The 21543-nt window shown below is 48.1% G+C and overlaps 2 protein-coding genes across 2 annotated transcripts in view; one reads left to right on the forward strand and one right to left on the reverse strand.

Annotated features, from left to right (window-relative positions):
- The window catches only part of RTN4R (reticulon 4 receptor), a 282799-nt gene that overhangs the window by 96722 nt on the left and 164534 nt on the right, over nucleotides 1-21543 (reverse strand). The window lies entirely within an intron of this gene.
- Nucleotides 16895-19858, forward strand: LOC148534888 (uncharacterized). The gene is made up of 2 exons (XM_088465488.1): nucleotides 16895-17759; nucleotides 18468-19858. The coding sequence occupies exons 1-2, from the start codon at nucleotides 16895-16897 to the stop codon at nucleotides 19856-19858; spliced, it is 2256 nt and encodes a 751-aa protein (XP_088321614.1).

Raw genomic sequence — 21543 nt, forward strand, 5'->3', positions numbered from 1 at the left:
TTTAAGGATGCAGGTGTGGCTACAGCCCACACATTTCACAAAGACCAAAAAAAAAAGAACAATATTTTAATTGTTTGTGTAGCACACTTTGAGGGTGTCACCACCCTTTAACAGACAGACGCACGCTTGTCGCTGCTGCTTTGAGGATGCAGGTGGAATCTAGACGGGATTTGGAACCGAGGACACACTACCTCCATCAATTGTCTAAATCCCACTGCACTAATGTCGGATACCGGACGCACGTCTAACACCAACATAGCAGTCAAGGCCTCAGTTATACGTTTTGCTTCAGGATGACTGCTGTCGTACTTCATCCTCATCGCTAGGGACTGTTGGAGGGTCAATTGTTTAGTAAAAGTAGTGATGTTCCTACTTCCTCTCTGGGATGATGAACAACTCCCAGCAGCAGCAACAGCACTAGGAGGAAGAGGTTCTTGATCTTTCCCTATTTTATTTTTATCGGAGAAAGTTTGGTCCTCCATTTATGTTATATTGATATATATACGTGCGGCTAAAGCGCACACAAACACAGAAAATATTATTTTATTTTTGCTGGAGAGTAGTGCACTTTGTGGGTTACACCACCCTTTAAGAAATGAGCCAGCCGGCTCTTTACTTATGGGACACAGGCGCACGCTTGGCGCTGCTCCTTTGTTGATGCACGTGCAGCCACAGTGCACACAATTCACAAACACAGAAAATAATTTTTTTTTTGGTTTGGACTGGAGTGTACTTTCGGGGGTTACAGCACCCTTTAACGGTCAAGCCAGCCGGCCCTTTACTTATGACACAGGCGCACGCTTGGCACTACTTTGTTGATGCACGTGCGGCTACTGCGCACACAATTCACAAACACAGAAAATTATTTTTTTTTAGGTTTGGACTGGAGTGTACTTTCGGGGGTTACAGCACCCTTAACGGTCAAGCCAGCCGGCCCTTTACTTATGACACAGGCGCACGCTTGGCACTACTTTGTTGATGCACGTGCGGCTACTGCGCACACAATTCACAAACACAGAAAATAATTTTTTTTTGGTTTGGACTGGAGTGTACTTTCGGGGGTTACAGCACCCTTTAACGGTCAAGCCAGCCGGCCCTTTACTTATGACACAGGCGCACGCTTGGCACTACTTTGTTGATGCACGTGCGGCTACTGCGCACACAATTCACAAACACAGAAAATAATTTTTTTTTTGGTTTGGACTGGAGTGTACTTTCGGGGGTTACAGCACCCTTAACGGTCAAGCCAGCCGGCCCTTTACTTATGACACAGGCGCACGCTTGGCACTACTTTGTTGATGCACGTGCGGCTACTGCGCACACAATTCACAAACACAGAAAATAATTTTTTTTTGGTTTGGACTGGAGTGTACTTTCGGGGGTTACAGCACCCTTTAACGGTCAAGCCAGCCGGCCCTTTACTTATGACACAGGCGCACGCTTGGCACTACTTTGTTGATGCACGTGCGGCTACTGCGCACACAATTCACAAACACAGAAAATAATTTTTTTTTAGGTTTGGTCTGGAGTGTACTTTCGGGGGTTACAGCACCCTTAACGGTCAAGCCAGCCGGCCCTTTACTTATGACACAGGCGCACGCTTGGCACTACTTTGTTGATGCACGTGCGGCTACTGCGCACACAATTCACAAACACAGAAAATATATTATTTTTTTAGCACTTGGGGGGAGCACCCCTGATGGACAGAGCACCCCCTGGACAACACTACAGCACTCCTTTAGGACTGGGACACTGCACAGGACTTTGGAGTGGACACAGCCCCTATGGAGAACTGACTGCACAACACAGTCCAGCCAGCCCCTATGGACTTTGAAGTAGTGGACACAGCCCCTATTAACAACAGCAGCACAGCACAACACAGCCAGCCCCTATGGACTTTGAAGTAGTGGACAACAGCAGCACTACACTACACTACACTACACAGCCCTAACTCCCACCCTCCCTCTTCACTGTCCACAGCCGAGTGAGAAAATGGCGCCGACGTGGGTACCTTATATAGGATCCAAAACCCGCGAGACTCGGAAGGCGGGAAGATGACGTTTTGCCTCGATTTCAGAATCCGAGTCAGGCGGGAAAAGTCGAGCCTGACTCGGATCGGACTCGGATCGGGGGGGCTCGGGGGGGTTCGGATTTCAGAAATCCGAACCCGCTCACCCCTAATATATATATATATATATATATATTAGGCATGAGCGGTTTCGGATTTCCCGCCTGACTCGGATCTGAAATCGTGGCAAAACGTCATCATTCCGCTGTCAGATCTTGTGGGTTTTGGATTCTATTCACTCCAGCTGTGGACAGTGAAGAGGGAGGGTGGGTTAGGCCTGGCTGGGCTGTGTTGTGCTGCTGTTGTCCATAGGGGCTGTGTCCACTCCAAAGTCCATAGGGGCTGGCTGGGCTGTGTTGTGCTGCTGTTGTCCATAGGGGCTGGCTGGGCTGTGTTGTGCTACTGTTGTCCATAGGGGCTGGTTGGGCTGTGTTGTGCAGTCAGTTGTCCATAGGGGCTGTGTCCACTCCAAAGTCCATAGGGGCTGGCTGGGCTGTGTTGTGCAGTGTCCCATAAAGGCTGTAGTCCTAAAGGGGTGCTGTAGTGTTGTCCAGGGGTGATCTGTCCATCAGGGGTGCTCCCCCCAAGTGCAAAAAAAACAAATTTTTTTTGCTGTGATTGTGAATTGTGTGCGCAGTAGCTTCACGTGCGTCAACAAAGTAGCAGCGCCAAGTGTGCGCCTGTGTCATACATCAAGGGTCGGCTGGCTCATCTGTTGAAGGGTAGTGTAACCCTCAAAGTGCACTCCAAAAAACAAAAAATAATCATTTTTTTCTTTGTTTGTGAATTGTGTGCGCAGTAGCCGCATGTGCATCAACAAAGTAGCAGCACCAAGCATGTGCCTGTGTCATAAATCAAGGGCTGGCTGGCTCGTCTGTTGAAGGGTGGTGTAACCCCCAAAGTGCATCCCTCTGCAAGTGCTGGAAGGAGCACCCACAGGCCAGTTGCTGATATTCAAATTGAAGATGTCACTGTTGAAGAACAACAGGATGAGGATATTGGTGTAGCTGGCGCTGAGGAGGAAGTTGACGAAGAGGATTCTAATGGTGATGTGGTTTGTTTAAATCATGCACAGGGGGAGACAGTTGTTGTCCGTGGGATGAAAAAGCCCATCACGGTCATGCCTGGGCAGAAGACCAAACATTCCACCTCTTTGGTCTGGAAATATTTCTATCCAAATCCAGACAACAACTGTCTTGCCATATGTACCATATGTAAAGATGGAATAAGTAGGGGTAGGGACGTTAACCACCTAGGAACATCCTCCCTTATACGTCACCTGCAGCGCGTTCATAAGTTACTGTCAAGTTCCGAAACTTTGGCTAAGATTGAAAGCAGTCCAGGGACACCTAAATCCCTTCGTCCTGTTGTATCCAAGCGCCTGCAAACCACACCGTCAACTCCCTCCTCGTCAATTTCCTCCTCAGTCAGGATCGGAGGTAGTCCTGCAGGCCATGTCACTGGCATGACTGACTCCTCTCCTATCCGGGATTCTTCCAGAGGATCCTGCATTGCTACGCCTACTGCTGCCACTGCAGCTGTTGCTGCTGGGAGTCATTCATCAACCCAGAGAGGAAGTAGGAACACCACTACTTCTTTTACTAAGCAATTGACCCTCCAACAGTCATTAGCGAGCAGGATGAAGTACGACAGCAGTCATCCTGAAGCAAAGCGAATAACTGAGGCCTTGACTGCTATGTTGGTGTTAGATGTGCGTCCGGTATCCGCCATTAATGCAGTGTGATTTCGACAATTGATGGAGGTAGTGTGTCCCCGGTACCAAGTCCCGTCTAGATTCTACTTCACTAGGCAGGCGATACCGAGAATGTACAGAGACGTCAGAAAAAGTGTCCTCAGTGTCTTAAAAAATTCGGTTGTACCCAATGTCCACTTAACCACGGACATGCGGACAAGTGGAACAGGGCGGACTAATGACTATATGACTGTGACAGCCCACTGGGTAGATGTATTACCTTACGCAGCAACAACAGCAGCGTCACCAGTAGCAGCAGCTAATAAATGCCAGCTCGTTCCAAGGTAGGCTACACTGTGTATTACCGGTTTCAGTAAGAGGCACACCACCGACAACCTCTTAGAGAAACTGAGAGAAATCATCGCCCAATGGCTAACCCCACTTAGACTCTCCTGGGGATTTGTGATATCTGATAACGCCACCAATATTGTGCGGGCATTACATCTGGGCAAATTCCAGCACGTCCCATGTTTTGATCACACAATAAATTTGGTGGTGCAGAATTTTCTGAAACACAACAAGGACGTGCAGGAGACGCTTTGGGTAGCCCGAAAAATATCTGTCCGCTTTCGCCATTCAGTGACTGTGTGCCGAAGACTGGAGCATGAGCAAACAGTCTTGAACCTGCCCTGCCATCACCTGAAGCAAGAGGTTGTGACATGGTGGAACCCAACCCTCTATATGCTTCAGAGGGTGGAGGAGCAGCAAAAGGCCATTCAAGCCTATATATCCACCTATGACATAGGCAAAGGATGTATGCACCTGACTCAAGTGCAGTGGAGAATTTATTTCCGTGCTGTGCAAGGTTCTCCAGCCCTTTGAACTTACCACACGTGAAGTCAGTTCAGACACTGCCAGCATTGAGTCAGGTCATTCAGGCTTTTGCAGAAGCAGCTGGAGAAAGTGAAGGAGGAGCTAAGACGGAGCGATTCCGCTCGGCATGTGGGACTTGTGGATGAAGTCCTTCATTCGCTTTGCCAGGATTCGAAGGTGGTCAGTCTGTTGTAATCAGACCACTACATTTTGGCCACTGTGCTCGATCCTAGGTTTAAAGCCTATGTGGTGTCTCTCTTTCCGGCTGACACAAGCCTGCAGAAGTGCAAAGATCTGCTGGTGAAAACACTGTCAGCTGAAGCGGAACGTGACACGTCAACAGCTCCTTCTTCATTTTCTCCCGCAACTGGGGCTGCCAGGAAACAACTTAGCAACTTAAGCAACCCGCTGGCGTGATGCAGAACAGGCAGGACCAAGTTTGGACATCTGGTCCGGACTGAAGGACCTGGCAACAATTTTTGACATGTCTACTCTCACTGCTTATAATACTTAAATCGGTGACAGCATCCAAGTAGGCATGTCAGACAGTCCGTACCTGTATTGGTAGGAAAAAGAGGCAATTTGGAGGCCCCTGTACAAACTGGCACTATTTTACCTAAGTTGCCCCCCCTCCAGTGTGTACTCCGAAAGAGTGTTTAGTGCAGCCGGGAACCTTGTCAGCGAAAGGCGTAGGAGGTTGCTTCCACAAAATGTGGAGAAGATGATGTTCATCAAAATTAATTATCAATACTTCCAGGGAGACCAGCCTCCAGAACGTACAGAGGGACCTGTGCTGGTGGATTCCAGTGGGGAAGAATTAATACTCTATGAAGATGAGGATGTACACAACACTGAAGAGGGTGAGGAATCGGTGGATGAGGACGACATCTTGCCTCCGTAGAGCCAGTTTGTGCAGGGACAGAGTAATTGCCAGCTTGTTTTGTGGGGGCCCAAACGAACCAATCATTTCAGCCACAGTCGTGTGGCAGACCCTGGCGCTGACATAATTGGGTTGTTAAAGTGTGCATGTCCTGTTTATACAACATAAGGGTGTGTGGGAGGGCCCAAGAACAATTCCATCTTGCACCTCTTTTTTTTCTTTGCATTATGTACTGTTTGGGGCCTAGTTTTTCAAACTGCCATCCTGTCTGCCACTGCAGTATCACTACTAGATGGGCCATGTGTTTGTGCCACCCACTTGTGACGCTTAGAATAGACATCCAACTACCTCGGTGCAACCTTTTGGCCTAAAAACAATATTGTGAGGTGTGAGGTGTTCAGAATAGACTGGAAATGAGTGGAAATTAATGTTATTGAGGTTAATAATAGCATAGGAGCAGAAAAACCCACAAATTCTGTGATTTTAGCTGTTTTTATGCTTTTTTCAAAAATAATACAGATCCAAAAAACAAAACTCAAAACACGGAAGGGTGGTTTTGGTAAAACCAATCCAGATCCAAAACACGAAGAAAGATCCAGATCCAAAACCAAAACATATATTTTTTGCTATAAGCTTTCTGGTTACAACCTTTCGTTGAATCAATGCATTTTCATATATTTATATGTCATTTATACCCAATTTCTCCTATTCTTTCAGTCTACCTAGTTTAAATCATAAAAATGCAAAGTACCATTACAAAGCCATATTTAAAACATCAGGCAATACTGTAGTTCAAGTTTCTCTTGGTTTAAAAATAAATGATACTGAATGCATCTTTTTACAGATTGTATTTTTCTTAATATTCTTAAGGGTTTTTTTGCTAATACAGCAAGTGCTATTTTGAGCGAACATGTGTGCGAGATCTGTAATTTATTTTTGGAAATATGTGACCAACCATCTCAGATATACACTAACCCACTCAGTAGCATGTGATCTGCTAATGTTACAGTAAGTCACGAATGAATATGTACTGTACGAAGAGATATATATTGAAAAACTAGGTTAGAAAGCAGTTTTAATATAATGCACAGTTAATTATATTATGTCTTATTGAAAAGACTAAACAAGTCTGCACATTTCCTTCTGCATCAGATGTGAAATACAGAAAAAACACACTTAAAGTTGTTTATTTACTAAAAGGTGTTTTTTTTTTTCAAACTGGCAATTTTTTGTTGTTTTGTTGTGGGATGTAAAGCAGCAATATTTTTAAACTGCAATACACGGCATGTATTGCTGCCTTTAAAATAAATCATTGCTCTAAATCCTTCAGAAAAGCCACAGCAAATTGGCAGTTTGTAAAAATGTCTTTTATGTTGGAAATTATGTGTGTGCTGGTGTTGATACCGCACAGTTATATAGGCACACACACCAGTGGATGGCTCAAACTATGAACAGCCCAGTTACTTAACTAATGGTGTTGGTTTATAGATAGATAGCAGATACAGGTGTACTCACTGTTATATATACACTAGTGATGAAGCCTCACTGGAGAACAGGAGGACGGAAATCTGCACAGTAGTGCCTCCTCTTTCGACACTTTAGTAAATAAACCCCAATGCCTCATAATACATATACTGTAACCAGATTTGTCAAATTTACTGACCAGAATATACAGTACGTTCTGAATATAGCTCACTAAAGTTCTTGTGAAATTTCAGGGCAAAGAACCGTATATAAGCAGCACTGCATGCACACCGAAGAAGTCAACTTGTTCACCTCCTTCAAGAAACTCGAGAAATGGAGCTCAACAGAGGCCACTGGAGAGCCATGATCTTTTATGGTTACAAGAGTGGTCTGCGACAGCAGGAAAGATTGGACCGCATGTGAGCTGCTTTTGGTGAGAAAGCACTGTCCCGAATCACTGTGTTTGAGTGGTTTGCAGAATTTCAGCATGGGAGACTGTCCCTGGAAGATGAGGAGCGCTGTGGCTGGCCTGTGTCAGCTATCACCGAGGACAACTCTGCTGCTGTGCAGGCCATAGTTGAGGTGGACACCAGGGTGACCATGGCCCAGTTAGAAAAGAAGATAGGCATTTCATCGGTATCCATCTGCTCGATTCTACATGAAAAGCTTGGCCTGAGCAAGGTTTCTGCATGCTTGGTGCCCCATCAGCTGACTCAAGAGCAGAAGGAGGCTCAGGGGACTTGGAGCCGCAACATGCTGTCCAGGTTTGATGGCAGTCGCTCAGTCTGTGAGATCATCAGTGGTGATGAATACTGGATCTACACGACTCCAGGACCAAACAACAGTTGGCCCATCTGACCCCAGTTGGAGGTACGCCACCACAGAAGGTCCGATGTGAGCCCAGCGTGACCAAGCAGATGGCTGTTTTTGTGACTAAGACTGGTCATGTAGCTACTGTACCAATCGTGCAGCAGCGCACCATCACTGAGGACTGGTATGCCAACCAATGCCTGACGCAAGTGCTAGAAGACATTTCCAGGTGCCGTCCAAGAACTGACGCATGTGGTGCCCTTCTCCATCATGACAATGCACCTGGGCACACCAGGCAGTGTTAGAGAGAAGACTGCTGCTCAGAGGCAATGTCCTCCCTTCTCAGCCCAGCACACGCTGCTGTGTGCTGGGATCCAGAGGGTCCCAGCACAGAGCGGCAGTCTCCTCTCTCTCCCTGCCCAATGTGCCACTGCCACTGCACTGCTATAAAGTGGCCAGTGGTAGTGGGCAGAGGACGAGTTCTAAAGTTGGGGTGATTGCAATGATTGTCCCCCCCAACCCACCTATGCTGAGTATATCATATATTTTTAACATTTTTGGGAGGGGGAATGGCCACACCTCCTATATTTGACCAAGCCTCCATTCCCAGGCCCATCTGAGTCGTGCATGTGCAAAAAGTTGACCAGTGGATGGCTCAAACTATGAACAGCCCAGTTACCGCTATTACCATAATGTTATTACCTCCTGTGCCTTAGGGTCGAACTAACCTCACTTGTGGATTTGACACCTGTTACCAACTCTTAGCTTCCCTCATGACTACCCTTCTGTCTGATGTTCTACAGTACCTTATGGATCTCTGTGTACTGACTTGGCCTGTGCTACTCTGTGATACTCCAAAGAGGTGAGGGAAAAGATGGTTGGGTACAAGTGTAAGCTGGAGTTACCTCTGTAGTGAAGTCATCTTCTCACTTCTTCTTTTAGAGGCAACTCTGGGCTCAGACCACGCCTCAGCAAGAAGCAAGGGTTCCCCAACTAAAACTCAGACAATGAAACATAAAACTTAGGCAAGTATTTTTATATTTTATATAAGTAATGACCCCAGAGATATGTTACACTGGGTCACTTTACTTAAAGGGGTACTGAAAATTGTTTATTGGGATTCAAACCATAATTCAGTTTAAATGGAAGCATTACCTAAGATCTGCAATGCAATGTTCAGTACACGTGAGTTAGCATTGCGATTGCTCTGCGATCACTCACACAGAAAGAAAGCCATCGCAGAGCGAGTGACGGGAGGTCAGCATTTGGGGGTGGTGACGTGGGAGTGGTTGGAGAAACACAGGTGTGCCTGTCCATTTGAACGCTGTTACAAGAGCTTGCATAAATTAGCCACTGCGACGGCATATGCAGCTTGAGTGCTTACTGTGTGCGACGAGCTTAGCAATTTCTGAGTAGTGACAGACCGGCTGTAAATGTGCGTAAGGGGCCGATGTTTTTCGATGTTATAGATGTATACCCAGGACTGCAAGGTATTACGGATGTGAGATAGCAATAGTGGGCATTTTTATGCTGGCTGTGCGATGGTTTTGCGATTGCATTCATTAGCATAATTTTGCAGCAGACCTACGTGCATAGTCGCAGCTGCAATCGCAATAGCGATCTCTAGTGAATCTGGCCCACAGTTTCCCCTCCAGAACGTAGGTACGCCATTCACTAAAACACTGCAACTGACAGTGGTACTACAAGTCCCAGACTCTCTTAACTGCAGCTTGACTCTGTATTTTTCTGTAACCTTATCACTTTGTCTTCTCTGGCTCTGTATGGAGAGTCACTCTCCTCCCTCATGTCTTAGCCAGGTCTCTCCTTAGCATTTATGTCACTGCCATGCCAGAGCCGGTCTGTCTCTCCTCTAGGTTACCTCAGACTCCCTCTAAATGACCTGTCACACCTCAGCCACATGCTTTTGGTTCCAGTAGCTTCCAAGTCATGTAGCTACTGCCGGCTCCACACTCCTCCTCTCTTCCTTTCATGGGGTTTCTCATTTCTTCTAACATATAGACTGCATTTTCCAGTTGCAATTGTAAGTTTTAATATGTTTGATCACTCTGCGGGCATGCCCAGCATGAACTTTCCCGGCACTAGTGGCTCCTCATCAGTGATCAGGAGCCGGGCCCTGCCCACTAACGTCATAGTACAGCACTCGGCTACTGGTCACTAAGGAGCAGTTGGCATTTTGGTGTAACCCGGTCAGAGGGTGACACCAGTTGTAGTCTACACCCCCCACAAACCGCCTAGTGATGCCGGTGATTTATATTACCCATATACAATTAAACACACTACATTCATTCGCAAATAAGAAGCTGTGTTAGAGCAAAGCTATTTAAAACAAGTTCATGCCATTCAGCTCCTTGGGCTTGATTCAGAGCTAGGAGAAAAAAAACAGAAAATGTAACACCACGAAGTAGTGAGGGTAATAATGGTGTGGTGTGCAGCAGTGTAGTGCAGTGAGGTCAATAGCTGGGGAGGCACACATGTATACCAAGTAACAACACAGTTTTTATATCAAAAGTCTGGAGCATGACAGGGAGTATGATAGGAGAGCTCTGCCTCCCCTGCTTCCCCTGGTGTGCATATAGATCAGATTTTCCTTGGTGGGAAGTCTTTTTTCAGCAACAGCTCATCACTAAAGCCTCCCCCCAGCAGAGGGACAAGATTTCCCCAGACACAGAGAGATGCGACACAGTAGAGATGCAATTTAACAACAATATTTATTCCATAATCTGGTGTAATAATTGGAACGTTCTCCTCACCTAGTGCTGAGTATCACTTGTGTATCAGCTCTCACTCTGAACTTGGGGAAAGTCAGGTATGATAATTGCTGGCTCCCTGCTGTAAGCAGGGGCGGAACTACCGGTGGTGCAGCCGGTGCACTGCACCGGGGCCAGCTGCAATATAGGGGTCCACACTGCCGGGCACCATTTGTAAATGGTAGGCTGCAGTGCAGCTGCTTGCCGGGCAGTCATCAAAGCTGTGACTGAGGTGGCCGGCAGCAACACACAGGGGACTGGAGCACACTGCAGTCAGGCTCAACACTGCAGTGCACTACTGGGTAATAAATCTCAGTAGTCTATGCAGTGGGGTCAGAGGAGCATGTGCTGAGCTCTGATTGGAGAAGCCTATCACATGCTCCTCTGACCTGGAGTTTAGCAGCAGCGCAGCCTCATGGGTGTAACTTATTGTGAGGCTGTGACTGCTGCTCTGCCGGCTGCCTGAGGATACTGCTGGTGAGTACACTGTGTGGGCACTACAGGTGGCATAATGTGTGGGCACTACAGGTGGCATAATGTGTGGGCAATACAGATGGCATAATGTGGGCACTACAGGTGGCATAATGTGTGGAGACTACAGTGTAGCATAATGTGTGGGCACTAGAGGTGGTTTAATGTGTGGGCACTAGAGGTGGCATAACATGTGGGCACTACAGGTGGCATAATGTGTGGGGACTACAGTGTGGCATAATGTGTGGGCACTACAGGTGACATAATGTGTAAGGACTACAGTGTGGCATAATGTGTGGGTACTACAGGTGGCATAATGTGTGGGCAATACAGGTGGCATAATGTGGGCAATACAGGTGGCATAATGTGTGGGGACTATAGTGTAGCATAATGTGTGGGGACTACAGTGTGGCATAATGTGTGGGCACTACAGGTAGCATAATGTGTGGGAATTGCAGTGGTATAATGTGTGGGCACTGCAGTGTGGCATAATGTCTGGGCACTACAGGTGGCATAATGTGTGGGCACTACAGGAGGCATAATTTGTGGGGACTACAGTGTAGCATAATGTGTGGGCATGGCATAATGTGTGGGGACTACAGTGTAGCATAATGTGTGGGCACTAGAGATGGCATAATGTGTAGGCACTACAGGTAGCATAATGTGTGGGCACTGCATTGGTATAATGTGTGGGGACTACAGTGTGGCATAATGTGTGGGCACTACAGGTGGCATAATGTGTGGGCACTACAGTGTAGCATGTGTGGGCACTACAGGTGGCATAATGTGTGGGCACTACAGATGGCATGTGTGGGCACTACAGTGTAGCATAATGTGGTGGCACTAGAGATGGCATAATGTGTGGGCACTAGAGATGGCATAATGTGTGGGGACTACAGTGTAGCATAATATGTGGGCACTAGAGGTGGCTTAATGTGTGGGCACTACAGGTGGCATAATGTGTGGGCACTACAGTATAGCATAATGTGTGGGCACTACAGGTGGCATAATGTGTGGGCACTACAGGTGGCATGTGTGGGCACTACAGTCTAGCATAATGTGGTGGCACTAGAGATGGCATAATGTGTGGGCACTAGAGATGGCATAATGTGTGGGGACTACAGTGTAGCATAATATGTGGGCACTAGAGGTGGCTTAATGTGTGGGAACTACAGGTGGCATAATGTGTGGAGACTACAGTGTAGCATAATATGTGGGCACTAGAGGTGGCTTAATGTGTGGGAACTACAGGTGGCATAATGTGTGGGCACTACAGTGTAGCATAATGTGGTGGCACTAGAGATGGCATAATGTGTGGGCACTACAGGTGGCTTAATGTGTGGGGACTACAGTGTAGCATAATATCTGGGCACTAGAGATGGCTTAATGTGTGGCCACTAGAGGTGGCTTAATGTGTGGGAACTACAGATGGCACTGGGTATACAATGGTATAATGTGTGGGGACTAAAGTTTGGCATAATGTGTGGGCACTACAGGTGGTATAATGTGTGGACACTACAGTTTGGCATAATGTGTGAGGACTATAGTGTAGCATAATGTGTGGGCACTAGAGGTGGCATAATTTGTGGACACTAGAGATGGCATAATGTATGGGCACTACAGGTGGCATAATGTGAGGGCACTACATGTGGCATAATGTGTGGGGACTACAGTGCAGCATAATGTGTAGGCACTACAGGTGGCATAATGTGTGGGGACTACAGTGTGGCAAAATGTGTCGGAACTACAATGTTATATAATGTGGGGGCACTACAGGTGGCATAATGTGTGGGCACTACAGTATGGCATAATGTGTGGGCACTACAGGTGGCATAATGTGTAGGGACTACAGTATTGCATAATGTGTGAGCATTACAATGTGACATAATGTGGGGGCACTACAGTGTAGCATAATGTGGGGGCACTACAGGTGGCATAATGTGTGTGGACTATAGTGTGGCATAATGTGGGGGGCACTACAGTGTGGTATAATGTGTTCGGCACCCACTGCATCTCCATGTCACCCACTGCCTGTCACCTCTTCCTATCATAATCTCCCTGCCACCCACTGTCCCTCCCTCTCCCTGTCACCTCTCCCTCTCACCCACTGCTTTTCCCTGTCACTACTGCCTGTCACCTCTCCCTATCACTCTTTCCCTGTCACCCACTGCCTATCCCCTCTCCCTTTCACCCACTGCCTGTCAACTATCCCTGTCACCCTCTCCCCCTCTATGTCACCCACTGCTTCTCCCCATCACCTCTTCCCCTCTTCCCTGTCAAATACTGATAGAAGAAGAGAAATAAGTATCCATAGTGGTGCACTTGATAAATGATAATACATAAAACATAACTTTTATTAAATTTATACACATAATATCAAAGGACTAAAAAGCGAAAATATTTGTTTAAAAAAAAACGTGTGTGTAGTGCAAATAACTGTATTAAATAACGTGTACGCTCCTGATCCACTAAATGTCCTGTTATCGGTATCAAGTATAGGTTAGCATATATCTGTATCTATCAATATAAATAGTATCACCATACAGATATTAACCTCATATGAAGATGATACATGATCTGGATGCTGAAGTCAGTATGCAGCAAGTTTACATATGTTGTATCATGTATTGCAGCATACCGGGAATACCATTCCACTGGTTCAGTGAGAAAAGGGGAGAGCAATGCTCCCAATTATGATCTTGTACTTCTCAGTTATTACCTCATGTATTATTTCTGCTATACATATATGAGGTTCCTTACTTCTATTTTTGACCAAGTAACGTCACAGCGTATGTGCTGTGTAGCTCTTCCCTATTGCTGCTATCCTATTGCAGTGACAAATTTTAATTATTATATACTTCTATCCTCAACATCCCATTGAGATGTTTTTATACAGGTTCTGATCTCTTTATAGTTCCCCCACAATAAGCTGTAACCTAGTTGCATGTATCATAGACCATACATCCTCTATTTGTTGTCAATACGGGTATTGCTGGGAAATACATTATGCAGATAAAAAATATATATCTCTATTCCCACTGCTTTATTTCATTCACAAATCTTTATGTGCTCAAGTGCATGTCCGGGGGGATTCCCTTCGTAATACAGCACTGCACCTCGTTCTTATATTAACAACAGTCAGTGTGAGTGGTGATACTGATACATATTATCATTGTTTCATTTCTATATTAGTTTCAGATATGCTAACAACAGTCTCAAGTAGCTCGCGCTGTAGTGCACATTTCTCTATCACAATTAGTTGGACATCTCAGTAATTACAGCGCTTAGATAAAAAGAACTGTCAAAGTAAGGACATAATAGTGTGGAGTGCCGCTAACCAACTGAATCATATTGTGACAGATTTAACAAAAATTGGCGTATCAATGAATGCATTGCCTTTTGGCTAAGATCAAGTGTAGTACCTGTTCTTATCAGTTTCAACTGACTGGACTTTGGCTACACTCGGGCTCCAGAGGACCTGCTGCTGCATTTTTTCTGGACCTGCACCGGCCGAGGAAGCTGAAAGAGGACTGCTGAGAGGAAGAAGGATTCGACTTGCCGAGGGTTAGACTTGCTGCTCTGCCCTCTGAAGAAGCGACTGCCAAGCTCCGACCAGCGTCCCCCAGACTGCCGACTGCGACGAGGAAGGACTACAAGTAGCAGAGGGTCAGACTTGTTTGCTCTGCCCTCTGTGAAGCTGACCTCCGACCAGCGACGACCAGACCCTGCGACGAGGAAGGACTTCGACCAGCATTGGGCTAGACTTGTTTGCTCTGCCCTCTGCGAAGCCGTCTCCCGACCTCCGACCAGCGGCGACCAGACCCTGCGACCGCGACGAGGAAGGACTTCGACTGGCATTGGGTTAGACTTGTTTGCTCTGCCCTCTGCGAAAGCGACTTCCGATCTCCGACCGCCGCAGACCCTTCTCCAGCCCAACTTCGACCCCGGGCAAGAAGCAGGAGAGATGGCCTCAGCTGCTCCAACCCCGGTGCCAGCTCCAGCCTCCGCTCCAGCCACCTCCGCCAGGAAGAAGACGGGAAAGAAGGGACCGAAGCCGGCCGAAGCTCTGCCCAACCAGATCCCATCCACCTCCACCGCTCCTCCTGCAACAGCCCCCGGGAAGCCCAGCCAGACCCAGCCCAAGGGTACCCCAGCCTTGGAGCCCTGGATGAGGCAGACCGTGGTCATGAAGCTGAAGGAAGTGGAGGGAAAGATGCCGGACATGACAACGGAGACCTTCGGCAAGAAGATGATCCTTGAACAGGGGTTCTCGACTGCTGAAACCCTCAGCATACAGAATTACATCAAGGTGACCTTTGCCTCCATTGCCATCTGCAAGAGGTATTGGGAAGCGGTGAAAGCGGCGAGGCCTGAATCCCCTTTCTCTCGCTTTGTGGGCAATTGCCCTATTCAAAGAGAGGAGAGGCGGGTGACGGTTTCAATGCGGAACCCACACACGCCTGGCAAGGACATTGCCACCTTCCTGGGCCGTTTCTGCACGGTGATCAAGGAGCCCTCCAAGATCCTGGACAGGAATGGCTTCTGGACAGGCAAGTGGGCTGTCATTGTTAAGCTACAAAAGGACAACTGGAGCCCCGATGGAGTTGTGCACCTGCCACAGTTCTTCTCCCTGGGCGCATCTGCTGGATTTCTCAGTTATCCGGACCAGCCGCGGATCTGCAAGACCTGCGGTGGGAAGGACCACATTGGGAGAGACTGCAAGGTGGCAGCCTGCAAGAAGTGCAAGGTGGCGGGACACGACACCAAGGATTGCCCCACCCAGAAGACATGCAACCTCTGTGGGGAGGTGAACCATGTCTACAGAGACTGCCCCAATAGGGTGAAATCCTATGTGGCAGCAGTGACTGGACAAGGCCAGCAGACTCACCAGGAGGGTAAGAAACCTTTCACCCCCACCCCACTCCCTCGCACCCGTCCTACCCTTCCTACCCCACCCCTTCCCACCCATCCTACCCCACTCCCTCCTCCCACTATGACAGCAACTCCCATCCCCACTGCTGGCACAACCCCTCCCCCCTCTCCCTCCCGCTCCCTTCTCCATCCCACTGTCTCTTCCACCCCCCCTGTCTCTCTCCTCTCCGAGGAAGAGTTTCCCCCTCTTGTATCCTCTGCAGGCACTCAACAGTCGAGCAGGAAGCGAAAGGAGTTTGACAGCCCAGCTGCTGACCCCGATCCTTCCAAGAAGTTGGCGGTAGAGCAGGTCGAGAACCCCCTTCCACTGGAGGACGAGATGGAGGCGATGGTGGAAAGCCTCGTGGAGGAGGTAGTACCTGACCTGAATGCTGACAACTTGATCGAACAGCTGATCCAGAGCTGTATGCAGCCGCCCCAACAGGGCGACCCGGTAGCCGTTCAAGAGGAAGCACCGCCCGACAAGAGTGGTAGCTAAATGTTCTTTTCTGTGTTCTAACCTTTTTTCTCCCAACTAATGGTGTCTCTTTCCCTTTTTACCATTAATGTGAGGAGTATTAAGGATAAGTTTAGAAGACAGTCTGTGTTTGCATTTTTAGATACTCAGAAATGTGATGTTTACATGTTGCAGGAATGCTCTATTCCTTTTTCCAGGTCCTATAGACATCTGGGCCGGCAGTGGTCTCATGGTCCATCCTATTGGTCTGGTGGGAGTGAGTGTAAGTCTGCAGGGGTCGCCATTCTTATTAGGGGGAGCCTCTTCACACTAGATTCTGTTCAGGAGCTTGTCTGCGGCAGATTGCTTATCGTAGACGGCTCCTGGGCAGGTGAGCCTATTAGGCTAATCTGTGTGTATGCATCCCCTGGTAAGAATGAGCGTTTGGAGCTTTTCCAGACCCTGTGGCTGCAGCTCGCAAACCACTAGGGCAGTAGTGATGGCCGGAGATTTCAACTGCCCCATGGAGGAGGATGGACGCAGCACCTGTAACACTGCTAAGCTTGACTCGACATCTAAACTGCTCATAGAAATGGTAACTGAAGCTTCTCTGTGGGATGCTGTGGGCTCCATGGGGGCTGGCTCCGTGAATTACACGTGGAGCCGCCCCGATGGCTCGGTGCATTCCCGCATTGACTTTGTGTTTACCTCTAGAGCAGTGAAGCAGAATAGGCATGCTATGGTTCCCTGCTTCTTCTCTGACCACAGGGCCATTCTCTCCCAAGGAGTCCTGGGCAATGGTTTTCCTCCTGGCCCAGGCTCCTGGAAGTTGAACTGTGCTCTGTTGGAAAGGGAGGAGGTGTTGGAGGAGCTTAAGGATGCCTACATCACATGGAAGAATGATAAATGCTATTTTGATTGTATGAGTGACTGGTGGGAATATGTTAAGGCTAACATTCACAGTTTCTTTCAGGTCAAAGGTAGACAACAGGCGTGCGACCGAAAGAGGAACTTCAAGGGACTGCAGAGACAACTGCAGTCCCTGCAGGACCTCCAATGGTGCGGCTGGGACGTGAGAGATGATCTGGAGGAGACCAAAAAGAGCCTGAAAGGGCACTTCGAGGAGGAATCCAGACGCATCATCTTCCGTTCCAAGGTGGAGAACCTGGAGAAGGGTGAGAAATGTAACTCTTTCTTTTTCAGGAAACTCCACTCTGGCCACACGCCCCTGACTGAGCTGCGAGATGAGACCGGTATTCCCAAGCAGGGGAAGGAGGGCGTCATGAAGGTCATCACAGACTACTATGGTGACCTCTACTCCCCAAAGACGACGGACAGTGCTGTGGCTGATGAGTTCCTGTCAGGTATCACTAACACTATTGATCCTGCAGGTAAAGCAGCCATCGATGCTCCCTTGGTGTTGGAGGAGTTGCACTCTGCCGCTAAATCCTTTAGGCAGGGCAGGACCCCGGGCAGTGATGGTCTCCCAGCAGAGCTCTATGTAGCGCTGTGGGACCTCATTGGCCCGGACCTGCTCGAGCTGTACAAGGAGATGGTGGTGGAGGGCAAAATGCCTCCTTCACTGAGGGAGGGACTGATCACGATCTTGTATAAGCGTAAGGGGGAGAGATGCGAGCTGAAAAATTGGAGGCCCATCTCTCTCCTGAACGTGGACTACAAGATCCTGGGCAAGGTACTTGCCAACAGGCTGAAGGCTGTCATCGGACAGATCATTCACCCGGACCAGACCTGCGGCATTCCTGGCCGCAGGATTGCAGATAGCCTTGCCCTCTTCAGAGACACGGTCCATTACATCAAGTACCGGAACGTGCATGCGGCTCTGGTCAGCCTTGACCAGGAGAAGGCCTTTGACCGTGTCTCACATGAGTTGATGGGTAGGGTCCTGCAGAGGTTTGGGCTTGGTGAAATGTTTTGCACGTATGTTAACCTGATGTACCTTGATATTCACAGCTCGGTGTTGGTGAACGGCTGGAAGACTGACCCCTTTCCTATTCTATCTGGGGTCAGACAAGGCTGCCCTCTTTCACCTCTTCTTTTTGTTTGTGTTATAGAGCTCCTGGCTGTATGCATCAGACGGAAACCAGAGATCAGAGGAGTCATCGCACCGGGTCCAGACCATAGAGAGGCCAAGTGTTCGCTGTACATGGACGACGTCACTGTCTTCTGCGCTGACCAGAGTTCGGTGACAGCACTCGTCCAGACCTGCGACAGCTTCGGCCGAGCTTCAGGGGCAAAGGTCAACTGCGGGAAGTCAGAGGCTATGCTGTTCGGGCAGTGGCACCTGTCATCCTCCGCTCCATTCCCCTTTGCTGTCAAGCCGGACTTCATCAAAATTCTGGGAGTCTGGCTTGGTGGTGAGGGTGCGGCCCTGAAGTGCTGGGACGAAAGACTTGCCACTGTAAGGCAAAAAATTGGACTGTGGAGCCTCAGAGACCTTACCATCAAAGGAAAAGCACTTGTACTGCGCAACGAGATCCTTCCCGTTCTGCAGTACACAGCGCAGGCCTGGCCACCTCTGGTCACGGTCTGCAGGGCCATCACAAGGGCAGTGTTTCACTTCATCTGGGGCTCCAAGATGGACAGAGTTAAGCGGACAGTTATGTACAAGGAGCCCCTCAAAGGTGGAAAGGGAATACCAGATATCCCCACCATGCTGCGAGCCTTCTTTGTGTGCAACTGTATCCGCAGGACTTTGTGTGAGACTGATAATGACTCTGCAGGAAACTCCATGTCTCGCTTTTTCCTCCTACCCCTTTGGAGGGCCCTAGGCTGGGCTAAGTGGGACAGCTCCATCCCTTACAACTGGAACACTCCCTGGTTCTACCTGGATGTGTCCAAGTTTGTGAGGGAGCACCAACTGGAGGGAGTTAAACCTGACTTGTGGAAACCTAAGACTATCCACAAGCTCATCAGAGCCAAAGACGTTATGGAGCCTATTCCAGGGCTCCCTTCAGCAACTGCCAAGCATGCATGGAAAAATGTGGCCTCCAAAAGGCTCACAAATAGACACAAGGACATGTCATGGATGGCAATCCAAGGGGGTCTGCCCCTAAGGACATTCATGCACTCCCGTAACCTGAGCAGGTACAGACATTGCCCCTGGTGCATCTCACATGAGGAAACATCAATGCACCTGTTTTGGGACTGTACTTATGCACAGTTGTTGTTAGATGCCCTGGAAAATGAACTCAAAGACTGTGTGCCAAGGAGCAACCTTTCGTACCACTCGGTACTTTATGGACTGTTTCCTGGCACCCACACCTATGGGGCAATCCAGGAGGCCTGGCGCCTTATGAACTGTGTTAAGGACGCTTTGTGGCTTGCCAGGAATCGCCTCATTCTGCGGAGGGAGAGGATGTCTATCCAGGACTGTCGCAGGCTGATTCACAGCCTGCTAAGAGACTATTCCATCATGGACAGCCCTGAGGAAGAAGAGGACTAAACCCCCCTTCTTCTGCCCCCTCCCCCCATGCTTGATTGTCCAACAAGGACTGGGACAGTGGCCCCTTCCCCCATTTCACAGAGACTGATGTTTTGTTGATATGTCTTTCTATTTATTCACCCTTCCCCTATATGTGTCTGTCTTTCAATAAAAACTTCAGTTCTGTGATTCCCCCCTCCCCTCCCCTCTACACCCATAGACCTAGTTGATTGTTGTTTTTGTTTAAGTACTGAATGAATAGTGCAGTGCATTATGTATAGTATAGGATGTCTTGTGCTATATGTTTTGCAATGCATTATATTGTATGTTTGATTGTGTATTGGGTTTAAGCTGTGCTGCGACACAGTACACTTGTATGTGTGATTTATGTATGTTTTTTGCTATCTTTATGTTAATAAAGAATGCTTTTTTCAATAAAAAAAAAACCAGAAATAATACATGAGGTAATAACTGAGAAGTACAAGATCATAATTAGGAGAATTGCTTTCCCCTTTTCTCACTGAACCAGTGGAATGGTATTCTGCAATACATGATACAACATATGTAAACTTGCTGCATACTGACTTCAGCATCCAGATCATGTATCATCTTCATATGAGGTTAATATCTGTATGGTGATACTATTTATATTGATAGATACAGATATATGCTAACCTATACTTGAGACCGATAACAGGACATTTAGTGAATCAGGAGCGTATGCGTATTTTAATACAGTTATTTACACTACACACACATTTTTTTTAAACAAATATCTTTGCTTTTTAGTCCTTTGATATTATGTGTATAAATGTAATAAAAGTTATTTTTTATGTATTATCATTTGTCAAGTGCACCACTATGGATACTTCTTTCTCTTCTTCTATCAGTATTTGATATAACTATTTGTCCGTGGTAGCACCCCCACTCTTCCAAGTTGAGAGAAAATGATGTTTGTGGGGTTCATCTTAATGAAGAATGAGGGCATACGTGCTATCTGGTGCAACCGGAAACCCAATTAGAAGTTCTATTATTCCTCTTCCCTGTCACCCACTGCTTCTCCCTGTCACCCACTGCCTCTCCGTCACCTACTGCCTGTCACCTCTCCCTATCACTCACTGGGCGGAATTCAATTCTTTCCAGCCCCTATCGCGCCCGACGGAGCTATTCTATTCTTGCTCCTGTCGGGCGCGATCAGCTGCCAAGCGCTACATTTCAGCTCGCAGCCCCTGGGGGATGAGAGCTGAAATGTGCGAAAAGTGACATGTTTGGGCGCCCAAACATCACTTTTTGCGATCGCGCCCAGCACTTTGGTCGGGTTTAGCTGCTTTACGCGGCTAAACCTGACCTCTATGGGCGCGATCAGCGTGAAAAGCTGGCACAATTGAATAGCGGCCCGCGATCTCCTGTCACTTTAGACGGGAGATGCGGGCCGCGAAATCAATTGAATTCCACCCACTGACTCTTCCCTCTCCCTGTCACCCACTGTCTGTTATCTCTCTCCCTGTCACCCACTGCTTCTCCCTGTCACCCTCTCATTGTCACCTTCTTGCCTCTCTTTGTCTACCTCTTGCCTCTCCCTTTCACCCTCTACCTCTCCCTGTCACCCACTCAGTGGCGGGCTGGGCCGGGGGGCAGGGTGCCATCTGCCCCCCGGGCCGGTATAATTTCAGTGTTATGGGCCGTCTTTCTCTATACACTTCTGG

Source organism: Taudactylus pleione, unplaced genomic scaffold (assembly GCF_031769625.1).
Source record: "Taudactylus pleione unplaced genomic scaffold, aTauple2 ptg000062l, whole genome shotgun sequence".
In the NCBI taxonomy this organism is placed as follows: domain Eukaryota; kingdom Metazoa; phylum Chordata; class Amphibia; order Anura; family Myobatrachidae; genus Taudactylus; species Taudactylus pleione.